This window comes from Miniopterus natalensis, chromosome 10 (assembly GCF_054644295.1).
Source record: "Miniopterus natalensis isolate mMinNat1 chromosome 10, mMinNat1.hap1, whole genome shotgun sequence".
NCBI classification, from domain to species: domain Eukaryota; kingdom Metazoa; phylum Chordata; class Mammalia; order Chiroptera; family Miniopteridae; genus Miniopterus; species Miniopterus natalensis.
This window is the reverse complement of record NC_142090.1, coordinates 77,417,975-77,438,551: the sequence shown is the minus strand read 5'-3', so window position 1 is coordinate 77,438,551 and position 20,577 is coordinate 77,417,975. Positions and strand designations below refer to the sequence as shown.

Sequence of the window (20,577 nt, the reverse complement as noted above, 5' to 3'; positions counted from 1 at the left end):
GACAGGACTCTGCCCAGGATTGGGGTTGGGACTTGGGTCTGAGGTGGGGGTTGGGACTCAATTCTCCCACTGGTCATGATGGACACCAAGGAACCTTTGCCTCTGCAGCTGCCCAGAACTGAGCCTAGGGCTCTGATTGTCCCTTCAGGAGGCAGAGGACAGACCTGGCTGGCTAGCCTGCACCTTGTACCTGCCGGTCAGCAGCCCTGGAGAGATGTCCATACTGAGAGCCCTGTAGGGGGTCTAGGGGGTCTGCCTGAGCAGTGACCGCAGCATTAACAGGGAGGCTAGTGAGACTGGAGCAAACAAAGGCAGCCCAGCTGCCTCCCCGCTCTCGCTGCTCAGGGCACAGTGCTGGCTCAGGGGGCTCAGCCTTCTCTGGCAGCTGTGTTCCCAGTGGAGTCTGGCAAGAGGGGCAGGACTAGTTTCCCGGGGGGGCCTCCACCCCAGCTGGGCCTGGGCCCCTCTCCCTGCCCTCGAAACATAGAAACGCACAACACACAGACACACACTCACATGCGCGGACATCCCTCATTCTTTGCATCTCAAAATTCAGAACCAGAGTCTCTCAGGCCTGGGAGGGGCCTCAGAGAACATTTCACTGATGTAGAAACAGCCCCAGAAGAGAGGGTAAGAACCTGGGTGACTTGCAGGAAGAGTAGAGACAGGGCAGGACCAGAACCCAGCCAGAGTTGGGGTGTACCACGCCCCTGGCCCTGTCTCCTGAGCCCAGCCGACCCTCCCTCCCCCAAAGCAGGCATGAGTAGGGGACTCACCTGGGCACTGAGAATGGAGCCGCAGCAGATTCCAGAGCAGGGAGTTCTGATGGGGCCGGAGCAGGGTCCACAGGAAGGCTTTTACCCCTTCACACTTGCTGTGGGGCCTGATCTGCGTACATATACACGCGCGCACACACGCACACACACGTGCACACACACGCACACACGCGCACACACGTGCACACACGCGCACACACACGCACACACGCGCACGCACACACACGCACACACGTGCGCGCGGAAGCCACTCTCAGGTGGCCGTGCGGGGCCAGGAGGCAGAGAGGCCACTCCCTCAGGAGCGCAGGGCCGGCAGCCCCAGGTGCCCCAGATCATCCTCCAGATGATCCCAGACAGCGTCTCCCTGGACTTGTCACCGGCTCCTCCCCCTGGTCCCCCGCACCCGCAGGTCTCCTCGCAGCTCCCTCTCCATCCCGCCCAGGTCCTCACCCATTCGGGCACCGGGCACCTCGTTCTCACTACACTTTCCGGTGGCCTCCCCGTTTCCCTCGAAGTCCCTCCAATCCACTCCCTGCTCGGAGGCCGCCAGGAGCTTTTCTGGGGCGCGGATCTGCGCGCGGACGGCAGCGGGCCCCTCGGGCGGGGTGGCGGGCGCGCTGCCCCCGCAGACCCGCGGACGGGGCCCCCGCCGCCCCAGGCCCACGCCCTCCACCCCGCCGCCCTCCTCTGCCCCGCGCAGCGGCCGGACCCTGGGTGGGGGGCTGGAGGAGCCGCCCGGCCCCGCCCCCTGACGGCGCCATTGGCCGCGACCGAAAGGGTGGGCCCGCAGCCCGGGCGCCCCGCTGCCCCCTCCCTGACGGTCCTGACTCGGAGGCGCCGGGCGATTGGGCGCAGCGCCCGCGGGCGGCGGCAGGTCGGGGCGGGCGGGCAGGACCCAGCCCCGCGTCCCGCGGGCGCCCCCCGCGGCCGCGCGCTCACACCCCCTCTGCGCACGGCCGGGCGCGATGGACGCGGCGCCGCTGCTCCGCCCGCTGGAAGCCAACTGCAGCCTGGCGCTGGCCGAAGAGCTGTTCCCGGACGGCTGGGCGCTGCCCCCGGGCCCCGAGGGTAGGCGGGGGGCGAGCGGACCCGGCGGCGCGGGCTCCTTCGCGGGCGCGCTGGTGCGTCCCGGGCGCCGCGCTCCGAGCGCCCCGCATCCCGCGCGCCCCGCGCGCCCCGGCAACCCCTCTGAGTCCCGCTCCGCTCCCCTCTCTCGCCGCTAGGTCCCTACTCCTCCTGCAACACGACCTTGGACGCGATCGGGACGTGCTGGCCCCGGAGCGCGGCCGGAGCCCTGGTGGAGAGGCCGTGCCCCGAGTACTATAACGGCATCAAGTACAACGCCACGCGTGAGTGTCCCGGGCCCCCCGCGGGCCCGGCCCCGCTGCAGGAGCGCGGTTTGGGAGCGGAGGGGCTCGCGACCCCGCGTCGGGACGTGCTGCGGGGCTGGGCGCCGTCCCCCCGCGCGCCGCGGACCCGCCCCTGCGCCCACCCCGCTGCGGCTGCGGCCCCACGGAGGCGGCGCTTTGCCCGCGGCCCCCGGGCTCCGACCTGAACCGCGGGAGCCCAGAGAGGGGAGAAGAAAAAGTCCCTCCCTCTTGAGGGCGAACCCCGCTTCCACGTCGTACAGCCGGGAGCGCAGGGTCCCCGCGGGGCGCGCTGTTCAGCCAGTGCCACCCCCGGGCGGGGGCGGGGGCGGGGGCGGGGGCGGGGGCGGGGGCTGCGTCCGCGGAGGGCCCTCCTCCCGGCGTGAGTGGGGGGTCGCCCTTGACCGCAGAGACCAGGAGGCAGGAGGCGGGAAAGACGGGGTGAGCGCGCGTGGGGAAAGCGAGCTGTGCGCAGGAGCTGCTGGGTCGGGGTGCGGGGTGGGGGTTGCCGCTTCCTACCCACGTTTCCAGGCTGACCCTCTGGGCTTTGAGTCAGGGGCCGTGGGCTGCATTACTCCAGCGCCCAGGTAATCAGCCCCCCCCCTTCCTCCTGGCTTCACACAGAGGCTGCAGGAGGCGCCCAGCTCTGGGAGTAGGGGGTGCCTGAGTCTATGCCCGCGGAAGACCTGATGGGAGCCGTGTGGGAGTGTCTTGTGCGGCTGTAGGGCAGCAATCGCTGGTCCACCCTGAAGGACACTGGCATCCCCAGCCCCACCCCACCAGCAGAGAGCCTTCTGAGAGGGGGAGGGGTGTCTGAAGCCCCCACGCGCCCTGGAAACATCACAGCAGCCTCTCCCTGAATGTTTGTGTCTAAAGTGGCACAGCTGGCCCCTCCCCTCTCGTGCACAGGTGCACACACACACACACACACACACACACACACGCTTGTCTCAGAGCCTGAGGCCTTGGCAGAGAGATGGTTGGAGGGCAGGGTGGCAGGGCCTGCATCTGACGCTAAGCGCCGCTCCCTGATCTGCACTGGAGGGCTCTGCCGGGCCCCAGGAGCAGCTGTGCCCCAAGGAGTCCGACAGCAGACCTGCTCCTAATGGGAGGGGACAGGAGAGAGAGAGGCCACTCAGAAAGATTTCTGCATCATCTGAGGACATGTTTTCTATCCACTGTTAAAACAGACCTCCCTGCTTGGAAGTGAGGTCCCTGACCAGGCAGGTATGCAAGCAGAAGGAACGATTTCCATGCTCCTTCCCAGTCCTGAGATTATAAAACTGTATTTTTAGGATCCTGCGAGCTGTGTGGGGTGTGGCGGTGGAGCTCAGGATCCTGATTCAGCCTGGGCAGGGAGACTAAGGGCTAACCAAGGTGATAAGGCATCTCCACCCATAGCCTGGGGACTGGGGGCTGGGGGGCAGTGCTGCTCTGGTTCCTACCCCAGCCTGGGCTGTCCCTGTGGTCCTCACAGCTACAAAGAGGCTGCTGCCTCCCCCTGGCTGATGCCTACCTTCCTCCTAAGCCCAGCTCAGCCTCGGCCTCTGGATCTCAGGCCCTGTTGGGGAGAATCTCCTGTTCAGCCCTGAGGGGACAGAGGTGATGGGAATGGCCGAGCCCTGCCCTCAGGGAGCCCAGGCTGCTTAAAGACCAGACTCACACAATTCGACAGTCAGGGACTGGAAAGAGGGGCTCAGCGGGCACTGGAGCATTCCCGAAAGGCTTCCTGGAGAGGGGGGCAGTGGGCCCAGACACAGTGGGGATGTCACAATTCTGGAAGGCAGGTGCAGGGACAGGGCCTAAAGGAGGGTCCCAGATAGACAGGGCAGAGGGCACAGCTGACTGCATCTTCTGGGACATGGTGTAGCAGAGAGCGCCTCTTCCTGCCAGACACACTGGCTCCAGGGGCTCCCATGAGAACGTACATCCCAGGGGAGAGAGATCTAGTTCTCCCTGTTCATTGCTGGTGACCCTGGACATGTCACTTTCCCTCTTTGGGTCCCTTTAGACCCAATAAGGGAGAAGTTGCCTCCCCCTCTCAAATTGCCAAGGAGATGCCTGCTGACTCAGTTTCCAACGTGCTTTTCTGGGGACAGTCAAGCACTGAATCTGCCCTGAATCTGGAGGGTACAGACCACAGGCTTGCTGTTTTAGGCTGAGGCTCCTACCCCAGGTGGGGGTGGACTTCCGGCGCCAGCAGTCCTGGAAGCAGGGCTCAACTGGCCTGTGGCATGTGTACGAGACCCTAGATGGTCCTCTCCTGTGTGACCATTTGCATTTGCCATGCAGCTTGGCGGGGCCAGGGGTCCACAGTGGCCGACTCTAAGCCTCTCCTCATTCAGGGATCCCCCGTCTCCTAGGCAACAGCATCACCTCGGTCCGTCCTGAGCCCCTGCGTAGTCCGCTCTGTGTAGCCCTTCAGAAAGGACCAGAGGAGCGGCCGCCTGGACCCTGCCTCCTTAGGCTGGCTGGGAAACCCTGGCCCGGCCTGAACGAGGAGGGGGGCAGCTGAGCCCTCAGGCGGGCTGGGCAGTCGTGGAAGCATCTGGAAGACCTAGGGCTGAAGCTGGGCCTTCGAGAGGGTCGTGGACTAGTGTAGCCCCAGGGCCTTGGGCAAAAGGCAGGGTAGGAGGGCTGGGCTCTGGGATCTCTCCAAGGTAGGGGTGCCGCCTAGGTGGTGGGAACGGGTTTGTCCCGCTGTCCGTGGTGCTGAACACTCCTGCCCTGCGCAGTGAGCTCATTCCTTCAATAAATACTGCTTCTGAGACGTCCTTCCCACCTCCCTCCTTGCCATTACCCATGGCCATGTTACTGCCCCTCCACCGCAGTCCCACTCGCTGCCCACGCCCAACCTGTCTCTTGCGCTGTCCCCCATAACTACCACCAAAATCAGTTGGTCCCCCATGGCCCGTCTCCTGTGCCTATCTATCTCCAGTGCATTACCAGTTAACAGAGATAGCAGGGCCAACCTAGTGGACACTTGAAAGTGGTGTAGGGATGTTTGGGGCTGTCACAATAACTCGTGGTTACTACTGGCACGTCGCACGTTGAGAAGGCCACACGACAAATACTCGACCCACCTGTGATGCCAGTACCATCAGTGGGAACCAATTTACCTTCCTTTTTCTGAGAGGGGAAACTGAGGCCAAGAGGGAAGGGACTTAGCCAAGGTCACTTAGCCAGCCAGAGACAAAACTACAGGTGGAATATAGGCCCCCATCTTTTCCCAGCCAAGCTTCTGGACCACTCAGGTGACTGCCTGAAGCAGGAACTCCTATTAAAACATCACATCTGAAAGGAGGGCGCCCATTGTAATGGGGGCTTTCAACAGGCTGGGGCCACTCTGGGGGCAGAGTCCTAGCACGTTGCTGGGGACAGGGTCCAGGCTTCCCAGGCCACGGAGCCCTGGAGGAGAAGCCCCTGCCTGCATCGTTCAGACCCTAATGCCCCTGGCAGGCCGCACCGCACACCACGGCATCGATCTCCGGCCGGGGCACCTGTGTTGCTGTGGTAACAGACACCCACCTCGCTCCCTCCACCCCCAGATTCTGGCCTGGCCACCTGCCCTCAGACTTTCTGTGCCCATCTTCCCGTGGTTCCCAGGGGAGACTCTTTCTGTCTTACTCTCTCCTGTGCCAGGCTGTGCCCGAGGGCTCGGAATCCTCATTAGCCAGATCCCTTGAAGGGCTGGGAGCATCTGTCATCCAGTCCCCTGGTACCCAGTGTCTGTGGCCTCACCCCCAGGCACGGCTGAGCCTCTGAGGGGAGCGCCCTCCTGCTACCACATCCCACATCCCGGACCCTGCTTCCCGAGCTTTCGGCCGGCCTGAGTCAGTTCAATGCAGCCCACGTGTACTCAGTGGCTCAGTCCTGAGGGGGAGCCGGTGGCCCCAGTATGGTCTCTGCCTACTTGTCTGGCCCCAGGGAGCACAGCTTCAGAATCAAAGAATAGTATCCAGTCCAATGAGATGATGGGCGTCATGAATTATGGCAAATGCTCTCATAGAGATTTTTGTTTGTCACACTCCAGGTTGTAGCACAATCATGGATTGTGAAGTCAGTTTAGTGGGGCCACGACCAGCATTTGTATATAAAATAAACAGAATTTGTTAGTATGGAATATAAAGGAAACTATGACTGTGGATAAGATAGCTTTCGCTTTGCGAAGCTGAATTCAGTGGTGTGGGGTGGTGCGCGTGTGTGTGTGCACGTGTGTGTCTGTGTACTGCATTGCGATAGGAAATGGATGTGTTGCTGTGTGTCAAGGACAGTAGAACATGAAGGCCTGTGTTTCAAGGACTGGAACAGAGAGGAGGTGTTTTATATAAAGAAGAGCCCTGGATGGGTTTGCTCAGTGGTCAGAGCTACCATGCCCCCCGACTGATTACCAGTCAAGGCACGTACTTTGGTTGCAGGTCTGATCCCCGCTCTGGTTGGAGAGCGTACAGGAGGCATCCAATCGCTGTGTCTCTCTCACGTCGAAGTTTCTCTCTTCCCCTCTCCCTTTCCTCCCTCCCATCCATTCTCTCTGAAAATCAATGGAAAAAATATCCTCGGGTAAGGATTTAAAAGGTAAACTTTTAAAAAGAAGGAATTACTTAATATCTCGGGTGTTGAGGAAGCCTCCAGAAGGAGCTGGCATTTGAGCTGGGGTTTAGGAGACAGATAGGAGTTTGCCAGTGAGCAGTGGCTGACAGTGAGGAGGGTGTTTCAAGGGGCGGTTCAGCAGAGAGCCGGTTGTGCAAATGCCAACTGCCATGTGGACTGCTGGAGATGTGTCAGGAAAGTTAGGCAGGGGCCCGAGTGTCTGGGGCCTTGAATATCACACCAGGAAAGTTGGACTTGATTCCCACGAGCAATGAAAAGCTGCCTATGGCTTTTAAGCATAAATCGACATGATCACTGACAGTCTGGGTAAAGGAAAGAGAGTCAAGGGGCAAGAGAAAAAGCAGGGAGGCAAAATAGGAGGCCGGGACCAGTCTAAGCAAGACGACCAGAGAGGGCGGAGGGATGGGCAGGAGTGGGGTGGACTCCAGAAAAAAAAGAGGAGACAGAATTCAGAGACCTTGGTACCCTGGCAGCATTGATATAAGGGACCAGAGAGGTCTCAGATTTGCAGCATCTCTCTCCTGACCCTTTCCCATCCACAAGCCCAGCCTGTGGTCAGTGCCACCTGCGATGCCATACTTTGGGATGAGTACTCTGAGACCCTGTCCTCAGGGAGTCTCACACTCATCAGAGACCAGCCTCATGCACCTGAACAATCCAGGCCAGGTCATGAGCAAGGGCTGGAAGCGTGAGGCTCAGACCATCAGGACTGGATGCGGGGAGTCTCAAGAGAGAGAAAGAGCTGTGAGATGGGAGCAATCGAGGAGGCCTTCCTGGAGGAAGGGTCTTAGCACTGCACTTCAAGAAGGCTGGGTAACATCTTTGAACACATTCCCAGAAGACAAATGTTTCTCTTTGAACCGCAGCTAGAATCAGGGTCTGTCCCGCCTCACACAGGCCTGTTGAGAGGGACTCTAAACCCCCATCAGGAAGGGATTGTTCATTTTACAGAAGGACCCATCCTCCTAAGATACTTGACACAGGTCCTTTGGCTTCACTCCACACTCTGCCCTTCAGTTCAGCAACATCACTGACCCTCTACATCAGATTCTCTTAACAACAACCTTTCTGTAGTAACCCGAGGAGGGAGAAAACCCAAGTAGGGAATCGAGCGCCATGATCAGAGTCGGGGCACCGGCATCCTCACATTGGGGTTGGAATTGGGGTTGGACCAGCACTGGCCTGGTTCACTCACACCCGGGGCAGGGTCCTGCCAGAGGCGGCCTTGCACTGATAGGCCCCAGAGGCAGGAAGAGGCCAGTAGCAACCCTGAATTTGAAAAATCTGTGAGCTCAGATCTCCAAATTAAAAAACAATTAAGCTAATAGAATCTCCCCTGTTGTTTCTGCTCTCCAGCAAGTGCTCCTTAATAATTCCATTGCTTTTTGCTCACTGTCAGCTCAACGGAAGTGGGTTTTTAAAGTAACTTAATTATTTTAGAACTCACTGCTTCCAAAAACAATCTAAGGTTCCCCCTCTAGCTCTGCAACTGCTCTGTGTGCTATTTATTTTCATTAGCTTTATATTGTATATCTAACATAAGTCAAAAGAAAATTCTGCAAACAACCATCCATTAGCCAGAGAGCGGAACCCTGATACAAATCACCCCCCAACAATGGATCACTTAGAATTTATAACCAAGTGGGGGAGGTAAGAGTCACACGGATAGTGCGATGCAGAGCAGAGGCCGGCAAAGGGCTTTGGGGGCTCTCAGGTGGGAGGGGTTCCTCCTGGTGAGAGGTTGAGGGTGGGCTGCCTGGAGGAGGGGGCTGAGGAGGGAGACCTTGCTAGTCAAGCTAGAATTTAAAGAAAGGTAAATAGGAGCATTCTTTCCTCCGTACATTCCCCTTGGATAAAACCTGCACTTTTGTGTATCAGACATTGAGGTCCTTTCACACATCACATTCCAACTTTAACACAGAGGCGCAAACATTGGGAGACATCACGTCACCCAGGCAGCCACGGCTCAAGGTCAGCAGGACAGTCCTGTTTCCCCAAATGTCCCCCATTCCTATGTGCTCAGTAGCCTAGAGGTTAGGAGCATGAAGCCTAAGCCAGACCTTCTGGGTCTGAATCCTCTCTTGTCCGTGTGTCTTTGGCAGGCAGCCTAATCTCTCTGGGCCTCAGTTTTCTCTCCGAGCAATGGGTTACTGTTAGTCCCTCTTTCACGAGGTTGCTGCGGACACTGAATGGGCAGCGTATAAAGCGGAGAGTATCGGGCGCGTGGTCAACACCGGCTATGTGAGTGGTAGCTGTTATTAAAGTGAAAGTGCTGATACTGGTAGGAAACGTAGGGACCCATCAAGCATAGAATGGCTGAGATAAAGATGGAAATCGTCATCTGCTTTATGATTATGAAAGCCGTGAATCTTCACCCACGACTGAGGCTTACAATTGGGTTCAGTTTCAAACAAATTTAAGGAAGCGTTCAGACTGAAGATTGTATCAAAACTGGGCTGATCCGTGCCTTTCAGCTGCATGTTGCTAAGCCTTGTGTGCGGTTTTCACACAGGCCTTGCAGATGCACTTGTAGATGCAGCTTGTGTTTCCTGGCCTGGGGAAGCCAAGAAGTATGGGCCTTATCCTGGGGGAACCAGGGAGCCGGGGAGTGTTCTTGAGGAGGGGAGTGACCTGCCTCGTGGTGGTTGGCACGTTTTGCAGGAAACGCCTACCGAGAGTGCTTGGAGAACGGGACGTGGGCCTCGCGGATCAACTACTCACAGTGTGTGCCCATTTTGGATGAAGAGGTGAGTGCCCCCTTTCCCTGACCCTGGATGGCTCAGGTGGAACACACAGGATCCCCAGGATGGCACAACCAGTCCTGTCTCCCAACCGCTCCACTTTGTCCCACTTGCTCTGAAACGGAAGTCCCTGCTTCCTGCGGGGCCAGCCGTCTCCCTTCAAAGCTACACCTCAGTTCTGACCCAAAATGATATGTCCCACCTCCAGGCCCCTCCTCATTCACCCGACACAGTCCTCAGCGGGGCTGGTGGGAAACCCAGTTGTCTACCCTGAGAAAGCGATTCTTCAAAATGTGAGCCAAACGGGGACTTCAGTGAGGGCCGGGGAGTGGCAGTGGGACAGGGCATGAAGGGGAGCGCGAGGCTTCCCCAGCCCTCTGTTCTCAGCTCCAGCTCACAGCCCCTCTGAGGTGGCAAAGCAGAGTGGGGCTGGGGGCGTCTCCTGTGGCGGGGAGGAGTGCTTCCTCGCTGCCTGTTTAGAAGTGCCAGCCCTTGGTGACAGTAACAAGCAGACTGGCTTTTATTTGGCTTTGATACTGTTCTAAGCACTCTGCAGTCAATGCCCTCCCACCCCACATGGCTGCACCAGGGCAGACGGAGCCCAGGGCAGCCCTCAGACCTCCCATCCGTCACTGCCTCTGAGCAGGAGGGCAGGTTGGCCCCATTGTGCAGATGTCAAAACTGAGTCCCAGAGATTTGAACCCATCCACTCTCAGTTGCTCAGCCAGCTGGGGTCTGAGCTGAGACTAAATCCAGGGGTGGCAACTCCCAGTACAGAGTTAAAAAGAAAAGAAAATCTACCTGCACCTCTGGCATGTCTCAGAACACACTATGTCCAGATCTGCTCCAAAATTGCAAGAGCCGCCCAGGGCCAACGGGAGGAAGTCATATGCAGGAGCCAGGCACAATGATGACACTTAGAGCCCTTCTGCCATCATGGTCAGGACACACAGGGTGGCCGTGGCTGGAGTTCCCAGCGCCACCCTCCATGTGCTCCATGCCTCCGTCTGCCGGTGTGTCTGTCTGTCTGTCCAGCAGATGAAGTACAGCCTGCATTACCACATCGCCCTCATGGTCAACTACCTGGGCCACTGTGTTTCTATGGCAGCCCTCGTGGCTGCTTTCCTGCTTTTCCTGGCCCTGCGGTGAGTCACCTGCCCCTGATTTCTCCCTGTCCCTCCTCCCAGCATCCCCTTCTCCTGTCCTAGACATTCCCACCTCCACTCCAGGGGCCCTGGAGCCAGTGGACAGAGGCATGGGGGAGGGGCCCCTGGCAGGCATGCAGATGCCCAGGAGGCTGGCAGTGAGAAGGCCAACTGTGGCCACCATGGCGGCAGGAATTTGGGTCCCGGTGCAGCCCTGCCCTCACGCCAGGCTGAGTCTCCACCTGGCCTCCGGGGGCTCAGTCCTAGCCGGTTCCTGACCCTGGCTGACCCCTGACCTGGCCTCCCACAGGAGCATTCGCTGTCTTCGGAATGTGATTCACTGGAACCTCATTAGCACCTTTATCCTGCGGAACGTCATGTGGTTCCTGCTGCAGCTCATCGACCATGAAGTGCATGAAAACAATGAGGTCACTGGGCAGAGGCTTGGGGCCGGGGCTGGGCCTGGGGGCTCCGGGCTCTGGGGCACCCACCTCTTAGGTCCAGTCCAACCCTTGTCCCTCCAGAGCTGGGGAGGCGGGGAGCTGCTGCACTGGGGTCCTGACAGTAGACTTCGATTCCTCCTGCCCCACGCGCCGTCTTTGAGCTCAGACCTTGCAAAGACCCTTAGAGAAGAGGCTGGAGTTGACCTCTGTCGCTCTGTATCTCACTCAGTCCCAATGGGAGGCTTGTAGGCATCATGATGCAGACATGGAAATGGCCTTGAAGGGGTTGGGTGACACATCTGAGTCTACATCTGGGCAGCAGGATTGAGAGCAGGCCGTCCACATATTAGCTGCCCACCAGATTTGTGTCAACACTGTGCACTGTGTCCCCCGTCATTGAGAAGCTGAGACTAGAGTGGGCCATGCAGAGTTCTCTGACACACCGTTAGACTTCTCAGTACATTTTGTTTGGGTGGCTGGACCTGAGCACGCACTCAGCCTGGTTGGACCCTGAACTTGGCCACCCATTGAGCCCTGCCTCAGCACCAACCAAGTTCAATACACTGTTGGGGTGTCCTGCAGCCAGGTATTGGCTGGTGCTGATAAGATGTCGCTTAACTTAGAGAAAAAGCAGGGTTGGCAGGAGGGATCTTTAGCTCCCCTCCTCAGCAGGACTTTCTCAGAAAGGAAAGACACGCAGCCACGTGGGGACCCAGATCAGGGCCGGGGTCATGGGGGAGCTGCGAGCAGCTCAGTGCGTCACAGAGAGGGGACAGGCCGTCCACAGGAGCAGAGAGCCCCCATCACAGGGCTCCTGTGACCACCATTCCCACATCCCCACCTCAGCTCTGAGGGTGCTCTGCAGGTGGACCCGTGGGAAAGACGGCCAGGGAGGTCTGTGGAGAAGAGCTCTGACTTGGGGCCCAGGACCTGGCCATGGCTCCCGGTGGCTCTGGGCAGGTCCTCCTCTGTCCCCACCCATCTCCCCTCTGTGAGGTGTGCTTGGGGACAGGTAGCCCTGCTCAGAAGGACAGGGACATATTCTCCTCTGCTGGGGATGCAAAGAGCAGCAACCAACATTCATCGTCCCAAACCCGGAGACTGGAGACTCGCCTCCGCAGCCTCCGCCCGCCTTCATAGACCCTGTACTATTACTCACAGCACAATTTCCTTTTAACCGAATCACTTTACACTAAATCACTTTCCTACTGAAATTTCATGTTCCATCCCTAAGTGCAAACCAGAGAGACTTACGGATTAAAGGTGACCTTCCAAAAAACAGCACCACGAAAACACAACAGTGGTACCCTTCCTAGACGCTGCCTGCAAAGAGAGTGGAGCCAGACGCCCTCTTTCTTGATTAGAAGGGGAATTAGAAAGCCTTGGAGGGAAGTCCCGGGCACCCCAGTGCCCGTGGAGAGGGGCGCCTTAACTCAAACAGTGAGGGAAGCGGCCAAGGACGAACCACCCAGAGTGGGATTGGAGGGTACTTAACGCCATGGCCGTGAGCCACTAAGGTGGCCGGGCCTCCGTGGCGCCCGGCCCGCGGCCCTGACCGCGCCTGTCCCTGCAGGTCTGGTGCCGCTGCATCACCACCGTCTTCAACTACTTCGTGGTGACAAACTTCTTCTGGATGTTGGTAGAGGGCTGCTACCTGCACACGGCCATCGCCATGACCTACTCCACCGAGCGCCTGCGCAAGTGGCTCTTCCTCTTCATCGGCTGGTGTGAGGGTCCCCAGGGGGGTGGTAGGGCCAGGCAGGGGCGGGGGGACTGCTGACAAGGTCACGTCTCTTCATCTTGGGTCCAAGGACAGAACCACAGCCCTGCCCACCGCCCCAGGACTGTCCACAATGCAGCCGGTCCCCTCCATGCTGGCCAGAAAGGAGCAAATAGTGCCCCCCCCCCCGAGAGAACCTTCCACAAGCGGCCCTCCTCCCCTGCCTGGGATGGCAGGTCCAAAGGCCTTTGTCTCTGTCTCTGAAAGAGATGCCACCAGCTGCATTTCCCTATCAGATAATCTCGGAAAATCACACAGGCCCCTCATCTCTCACCGGCTTGGAGGGGAGGCTGAGAATGGGGGAGGGGAGGAGCTGGGTCCAGGGACAGGGCCCCTGGAGTCATGGATGGTCAGCAGTAGGTGACTGGAAACATGATCCCAGGCCCCTTATGGTCCCCTCACCCTGTGTTCTATGAGGGGGTCCCCTGTCCATCTGTCTGTCCACTACAACCCATGTCTGTTCCTTTTTGCAGGCATCCCCTGCCCCATCATCATTGCCTGGGCCTTTGGAAAGCTCTACTATGAGAATGAACAGTAAGTAGGACAGGTCAGCCACAGGGGGTCAGGGGGGTGTTAGGACAGGGCAGCTGTGGGCAGGGCAGCCTCACAGGACAGCTTGGCTTTTCATCACCCTTAAATGAAAAAATATGTCCCTGGCACCCAGAGGTGCTCATGTAGTTGGTGACAAGCCAACTTTGTTGAACTGAATTAGGATTTCTGGTTTCTTTAAGCTCCCAAATGCATGACCCCTCTGGCCTCTGGGAAGGTCTCCTTAGAACTGAAGTCCATGGAGGAGGCCAGGGGCTCCTGGCTGTCATCCCAGAGCACATCCAAGGCTGGGAAAGTGAGCCTCTCAAAGACCCTGGGGCCAGGGTCCTGTCCTAGAGCCCTACCTGCGTCAGAGCCTCTGCTATACTAAGCCACACCCAGGTGATGCCAACCTGGCCATGGATCAGCCACGGAGCGGCTGGGAAGTCAGGTGCCACCAGCTGAGAGAAGAGGGGACAGGGGAACATTGTCTGAGGCTGGAGAAGACAGATGGGATTTGTGGGGGACAGGAATAGAGTGCAGTCAGGAACTTAACATTAGAAAGTGCTCTTAATGATAAAAGCTGCCCAAGAATAAGATTGGCAGCTTTATGATTGTGCAGAATGAGAGTGACCTTCCTGTCAAAGGGGGTATTCAAGCAGAGGGCAGAACCCCCGGTGCTGGGGGCAGCTGGGGAGATTCCTATCTGAGGCAGTGTGCACTGGATGACCTCTGAGGTTGTAGGGGACACAGGCATGGGGCCTTCCCGAGGTCCAGAAGGAGTTGCTGGCAGAGCCAGACTGGCTCCTGGCCCAACCCTCTCCCAGACCCAGACCCTGAAGCTTCACCCTGGAGAGCAACTGAACCTCTGGCGGCAGCAGGCTCCCTCTCCTGGGTGAATGAGACTCGCCTGGAAGGAAGGCAGGCTCAGGGCAGAAGGTTCCTGCCTCCATACCTGCTGTCTTGTGAGGCTGAGTGCCTGGCACACGGAGCAGCGGGCTCCAAGCAATGCACAGATGGGCACAGGGCAGCTGGACCCAGGGCCATTGGGGGGCAACTCAGGTCCCCATCATGAGCCCTGGGCCTGGCAATCTAGAATGGGTGAGGGAGCGTGGAGGGAGGAGACTCGGGCTGCCCTCAGGCCGGCTGGGGAGACCGACCCTGAGCAGGGTGCTCAGTAGGGCTGGGACCATCCACCCAGGCTTCTGGGGAGGGTGCAGCCCTGGAGAATGGGTCTTTGGAAGGGTCAAGCCGGAGGACCATGGGCCCGAGTCTACAGTGGTCCCCAGCTGTGGCTCAGCAGGCTGCTGACAGCCCCCCACCTTTGCAGGTGCTGGTTTGGGAAGGAGCCTGGCAACCTAGTGGACTACATCTACCAGGGTCCCATCATCCTCGTGCTCGTGGTAGGTGGACACTGGGGTGAGACTGGGGGCCAAAGGAGCAGCTGAGGACACACCCAGCAGACTCTGGGGTGGGATGTGGCATGGGGAGTCCCCCGCTCCCCCCACTGTCCACGCCACCCTGCTTCCTGACGCCTCCCTTCCGAGCTCGCTCTCCCCACGCTCCCTGCCCATGCAGCCCCCTCCCCTCTCTGGCACTGGGTTCTTCCTCTGGGCAGAGAATGGGTCTGACTGGCCCGTTTCCAGTGCCTTCCCACAGCTCACATCCCCTTGCCAGGTACAATGCTGAGAGCCAGGCCAGGGGGGCAGCTGGTTGCAAGAGAAGAGTGTGCAGGCTTCTGTTCAGCCCAGACCTCCACCCTCCTCCACCCCCAGTGATCCCCTCCGAGACCCAACTCCCCCCCCTGCCCCGAGCCCTGGTATCAGACTGAAGCATAATAAGCAATTGTTCCCGGTTCAGCTCTCACCCTTTACCAAATGTTTTCGAATCTAAGGTATAATTGCTGCTTGTCTTTAATCCACAGCGAGCTTTAATTAAGGTAGAGTTTAAGTAGGGGCTGCATTCTGCAAAAATGAACCCATTATATATTGTATGCAAAAAAAGAGAGAGGCACACACAAAAAGGCCCCATAAGAAACTGGCATTTACGTAAGACTTATTTCAGGCTCGGTAATTTCAGGCTCCTGTAGGTACCAGCTCCCTTAAAGGGCCACAGGCTCCTGGGAACCGAGAGAGCCGCATCCATACCCCTCTTGCACACAGCAGGTGCCTAATGAAGGCCTCTTTGGTCTACCTGGGGGCGATTACTGTTTATCTCTTTTATTCCCTTACTCTCTTTCTCCTGACTTTTTCCGGGATTCATTTGACCCCCATCTTTGGAGTGTCCTTGATGTGTGAACTGGCAATGACTAAGAAGGTTTTTCATCTGAGGCCTGGAATTGCACCATCAGGGCTCTGTTATTTCAGAGGCAAAGCCAGTCCCTGTCAGCAGTCAGTAGGGGATGGATTGTCCTTGGAGTCCCAGCTGCAATGAGTCACCCACCCCCAGTGGGACTGGAAACCCCATGGGACCCATCCCCTCCCGGCCAGCTGCTGAGAGCCCATCCTGGAGGACAGGGCTTTTCACGAGCCTGGAACCCAGCCAAGGAAGGCTGGCCTGGGTGCGGAACCAACCATAATGGGGAGCAAGCCCCTGAGGCAAGCATGCGGGACGGTGGTGAGGAAATGAGTGGAGCAAGGGTGGAGGGCTTCACGTCGACTCAACTCCCGGCTTCCTCTCCATGCCCTTCCCGTTGGCCCAGCCCACACCCAGCTGTTTGCACCATAGGGCTCCCAGGTTCCAAGGTTAGCCCTTCCAGAAGCTCTGTCTTCATTAAGTACAGTCCTCACCTTCCCCAATATCTGGAAGGAGGGAGCATGCTTCCCATTTCACAGATGAAAACACTGAGAGACGGAACAACCTGCCTAAGGTCACCGTAACTGCCAGCTGAGCTGAGACTCAGAGGCGGGTCACCCACCATCTGCCTGCCATGCTCTCTGTTGGGTCTGTGCTTGGTGTCCCTGTACCCGCCGCGCCCCCCCCCCCCCCAGTAGTTCACAGCAGCATTGCTGCTGGTGAGAGAGACATGCTTGCTTCTGGGTGCTGGGGAGTGAGTCAGCTGGTTGCGTTTGCAGGAGGCTGTTGTGGGGAAGGAGTGTGGCATTTCTGGGCCCCTCTCGGGGCCAGGCAGGGGCTCTGTGGTTATCTGTTGGACAGGTGAGGAAGCAGAAGCTCAGAGAGGCTAATCAGGCTGCTTGCCCAAGGCCACGCAGATGCCAACTGGAACAACCAGAATCAGAGCCTGTGACAAGGACTTGGTGCCAGACGTTCATTTGGGAGGTGGGCCCGGGAAGCACAGCGGGGGGGGGGGAGTGGAAGACAAGGAAAGGAGGAAACCAGCAAAGCCCCCACCTCCGCTGCTGGTCAGAAAGCTGGGATTCTTAGCCACAGGCTCCATTCCTCCTCGATGGAGGTTGTCTCGGGGACATTAAATCTCCACATTTCCAGCCCCCACCCCCGTTTTCAGGCTCGCTCCCAGGGCCCCAGACTGGTGCCTGCAGCGTGCAGCACGTCAGGTCTGTCTGGCTGAAGCCTGAGCTCTTCCTTGCATAGATAGCGTCTCCTTGCTCAGTGCCCCTCCCAGCAACATCCCAGCTGCTCCAGTTCCCAATGCTGATTCCAGGGCCCCCACCTGCCACTGGGCATGTCTGGAGTGGGCCCAGGATCTGCATCTGGTACCTTTGACCTGCACACTCTAGTTGGAGGACCGTGGTGTCTGGGGCCCTGTGGGGCAGGGATGAGTGTGGTCTGAGCTTTCTCTGTGGCCAACCAGGCCCCTGCACACACTGGGGCTTGGGGTTTGGGCTTTTGGGACTCCACCTGCCTAGAAAATGCCATCAGGAGGGGAAAGCTGAGGCATCTAGTGAGGACCAGACTCTGAGCATCAGATACACCCTCACACACTCTCCAAGGCAAACAAGCACAGAGGATAGACCTGCAGGCTCGCAGGGGCCATGCGGAGGGTGCACAGCCACACGGACAAGCCAACAAGGTTTAACAGGATACCTGCAGCCCACAGGAGCCCAGGGGCCCAGGCAGGCGGGTCCCGGGGAGAGGAGGAGGGCGGTGGGCTCTGGTTCTGAGACAGCTCAGAACGAAGACAAATGAGGCCCTTCCAGAAGCCTCTGAGGCAGCCCAGCAGCTAGTTCATCCTCACTGACTCAGGGGTGTCTGCGAAGGTCCTGGAGTTGCACTGGCATAGGGATGGTTGGTGAGAGGTGAAGCAGTTCCTTCGGCAACTGGGGCGTTATTCACCCATGTGGCCAGGTCGGCTCCACAGGGCAGGGCTGGCCTCAGTAAGAAGGGCCTTGGGGAGACCCTCCATAGTGAGGTGGGGACCCTGCAGTAGAGGGGCAGGGGCTCGGGCAATGCCCTGGGCCCAGGTCCTGCTATGTTCCGAGCAGGGCAGTCAGGGACCTGAGGAGTGGCCTCAGGAGGAGTGGCATCTGCACCTCATTAGCTGCCTCTGGGCCACTTTAGAGAAGCAGGCCCTGGAGCCCTCAGGTGACAGGCAGCTGAGCAAAAATGAGAAGGGGCACCTCCCTGTCCCTGAGAGAGGCCTTGGGACCCCAGGAAGGTGCTGGGGTGATGAATGTGACGTGTGCACACCTGGAACATGGGTGCTCAGTGGGTTACAGGGAGGTGGCTGCCTCAGCTTATGCCACCTCCTGTCCTTCCCCCTCTCTGCTTCCCTCCCTCCAGATCAATTTTATATTTCTGTTCAACATCGTCAGGATCCTAATGACAAAACTACGAGCATCCACCACGTCGGAGACAATCCAGTACAGGTGAGTGATGGGCGCCTGGCCCCCGGCAGGGAGAAATGACTGTGCCTCCAGGCAGCGCCCTCTGTGTCCGCCCCGCCTGAGCGGCACCCTCTGCCCCCAGGAAAGCGGTGAAGGCCACCCTGGTTCTCCTGCCCCTTCTGGGTATCACCTACATGCTCTTCTTCGTCAACCCTGGGGAGGACGAGCTGTCGCAGATTGTATTCATCTATTTCAACTCCTTCCTGCATTCATTCCAGGTGGGCACAGGGCCACATGGGTTTGCAGCAAACTTCCCTGACCTGGGACGCTCAGGTGCCCTCACGAGACGGTCACACGGGACAGGTGCACACGTGGTTCGCTTGGGTACACACTGACCCCGAGCCTGGCCCCTGTCACCACCCCCCCAAGTGCCCAACTGGGCCCACCTGACAGGGTCTGGGTCACCCAGCTGGTACCTACTGCTGGCCCAGCACCCGCTCTTAGGATTCACGGCAGCCTGTCACACACAATGTACCATGAGGGGTGGGCCCCCCCAGTTCTGAGACTCTTGGGTCCTGGGTCAGAGGGTTCCCTCTACCCTGTCCCCCTCTGCCCCTCCAAGCAGAGCAATCCCCATGGAGATCCCTGACCCTCTCTCCTTCCTTTCCAGGGCTTCTTCGTGTCCGTCTTCTACTGCTTCCTAAATGGAGAGGTACAAGGCCGGGCCCCAGGGTCCTGGGCTCTGCGGGCCTCACACCCATTCTGGGGCAGATCCAGCACACGCGACCAGCCTCTCAGGACTGTTGGGGTCCCTGGCTCTGCTCAGATCCACAGTGGAAAAGGGGGGAGACCTGGGAAACCACCCAGCCTTGGGGGGACAGGAAGGCTGGCTGAGGGACTCCAGCAGTGAAGGTCGAGTATGCAGCCAGGAACAACAGCCACCAGCCCTCTGCGCCCCGTGAGAACTGGGTGGGCAGGGGACCCTGGGCTACAGGGTCTCTCGGCAGAGGAGCCAGAATAGAGGTGGTGGCAGGAGAGAGCGCGGCTCCCTGAGCCCACCTCGAGGTGTGTGGGACTGTGCAGGTGTCTCTTCTGCTCCTGGGTCCATAAATTCCAGATGCAGGGCTCACTCCTAACGTGCCAAGGGTGGCCGTCAGGAAGGCCACCCCGTGGTCTTCCTTAATGGCTCTGAAAGGGGCAGGGGGGAGGACTGTCCAGGGCCCCAGGATTGGCCCCCGAGGGCTCAGCTAAGTCTGTGCCTCCCTACAGGTGTGCTCAGCCGTGAGGAAGAGGTGGCACCGGTGGCGGGACCATCACTCCCTCCGTGTCCCCGGGGCCCGGGCCATGTCCATCCCCACGTCACCCACACGGATCAGCTTCCACAGCATCAAGCAGACGGCCGCTGTATGACCCTGCCTGCCACCTGCCTCGCCTGTCACTCCAGGGACAGCTTCCCCACCCTCCGCTGCCCGCTGCCCGCTGCAGCTCTCCTTGCCATGCAGTCCCAGTGGGGACAGAAGGGAGGGGCGAGACCAGCCCTCCAGCCTGTGCAGCGGCTCGAGGGGCTCCAAGGGACCAGGGCCAGCAGGGCCAGAGCAGAGTGGAAAAGTCACAGGAACCCCGAGAAGGGAGAGAACAGCAGGGCAGGTGTCTCCAGGAGTTTGTGCCACACCAGCCTCTCACACTAGATCCTCATGTAGCCCCATTTGCAGATGAGGAAACTGAGGCCCAGGGCCTGGAAGGGCCTGCCCAAGGCCCACAGCTAGTTTGTCGTGGACCTGGGTTCCCCTGCCCCCTCGTGGTGTGGGCCTTCCTGCCAGCAAAAGGGTGATGGCTGGCCCTGCTCCCTGCCAGTAGCCTCACCACTCAGTGGTGCCCTCTGCAGTCAGGGGGAGGCTCAGCAGCTGGAGTAAGAATTCATTTGGGGGGCTTCATCCCAGGGCCTCGCCCCTGGAGGAGCCTCCGCTACACCCACCCCTGCTCTGGCCACCCCGCTGCGCCTGGGGCTTCCTGAAGAATGCTGACTCCTTTCTGGGAGACCTCAGCCTCGGCCACAGATTCAAGGGTTTGGGGAGGGGCAGGTGGGGAGAAGTGTGGCCAGGGCAGCCACACTTAGGCCTGTCAGGTCCATAGTGCAGGAGAAGCGCGGGGGCCTGGCTGGGGCAAGGAGTGGGGTAGAAGTAGCAGAAACTAAAGTGTGTCTTTAGTGATAGGAGCTAATTCTCCAGCCCCCACCTGAGCCTGGGCACCAGCCTCCCCTCAAAAACAAATTTTTTTCTCCGTGGAATAAACCACACCTCTACGGAAACTGCCTCCCCAGCGGTTAAGTGGACCAGGCATCCGAGGGGGTGCTGTGGGGCAAGGGTCCGTCCTTGCTTGCAGACTGTGGAGCTGGGCTGGGGCCAGTTCTCTCTCTCTGCCATGTCCCCACAGGTCTGACC

The 20,577-nt window shown here is 59.1% G+C and overlaps 1 protein-coding gene across 2 annotated transcripts in view; it reads left to right on the top strand.

Annotated features, from left to right (window-relative positions):
• CRHR2 (corticotropin releasing hormone receptor 2) overlaps positions 1 to 19,546 on the top strand; it is a 28,812-nt gene extending 9,266 nt beyond the window's left edge. For both annotated transcript variants that reach the window (XM_087821433.1, XM_087821432.1), the window contains exons 4-14: positions 2,000 to 2,125; positions 9,416 to 9,501; positions 10,531 to 10,640; positions 10,951 to 11,068; positions 12,657 to 12,810; positions 13,337 to 13,397; positions 14,722 to 14,794; positions 18,093 to 18,178; positions 18,279 to 18,414; positions 18,807 to 18,848; positions 19,406 to 19,546. In XM_087821433.1, the coding sequence (XP_087677559.1) occupies positions 2,000 to 2,125; positions 9,416 to 9,501; positions 10,531 to 10,640; positions 10,951 to 11,068; positions 12,657 to 12,810; positions 13,337 to 13,397; positions 14,722 to 14,794; positions 18,093 to 18,178; positions 18,279 to 18,414; positions 18,807 to 18,848; positions 19,406 to 19,546 (1,133 nt within the window). The remainder of the gene's footprint in view (positions 1 to 1,999; positions 2,126 to 9,415; positions 9,502 to 10,530; positions 10,641 to 10,950; positions 11,069 to 12,656; positions 12,811 to 13,336; positions 13,398 to 14,721; positions 14,795 to 18,092; positions 18,179 to 18,278; positions 18,415 to 18,806; positions 18,849 to 19,405) is intronic.
• Positions 19,547 to 20,577: the final 1,031 nt, after the last annotated feature.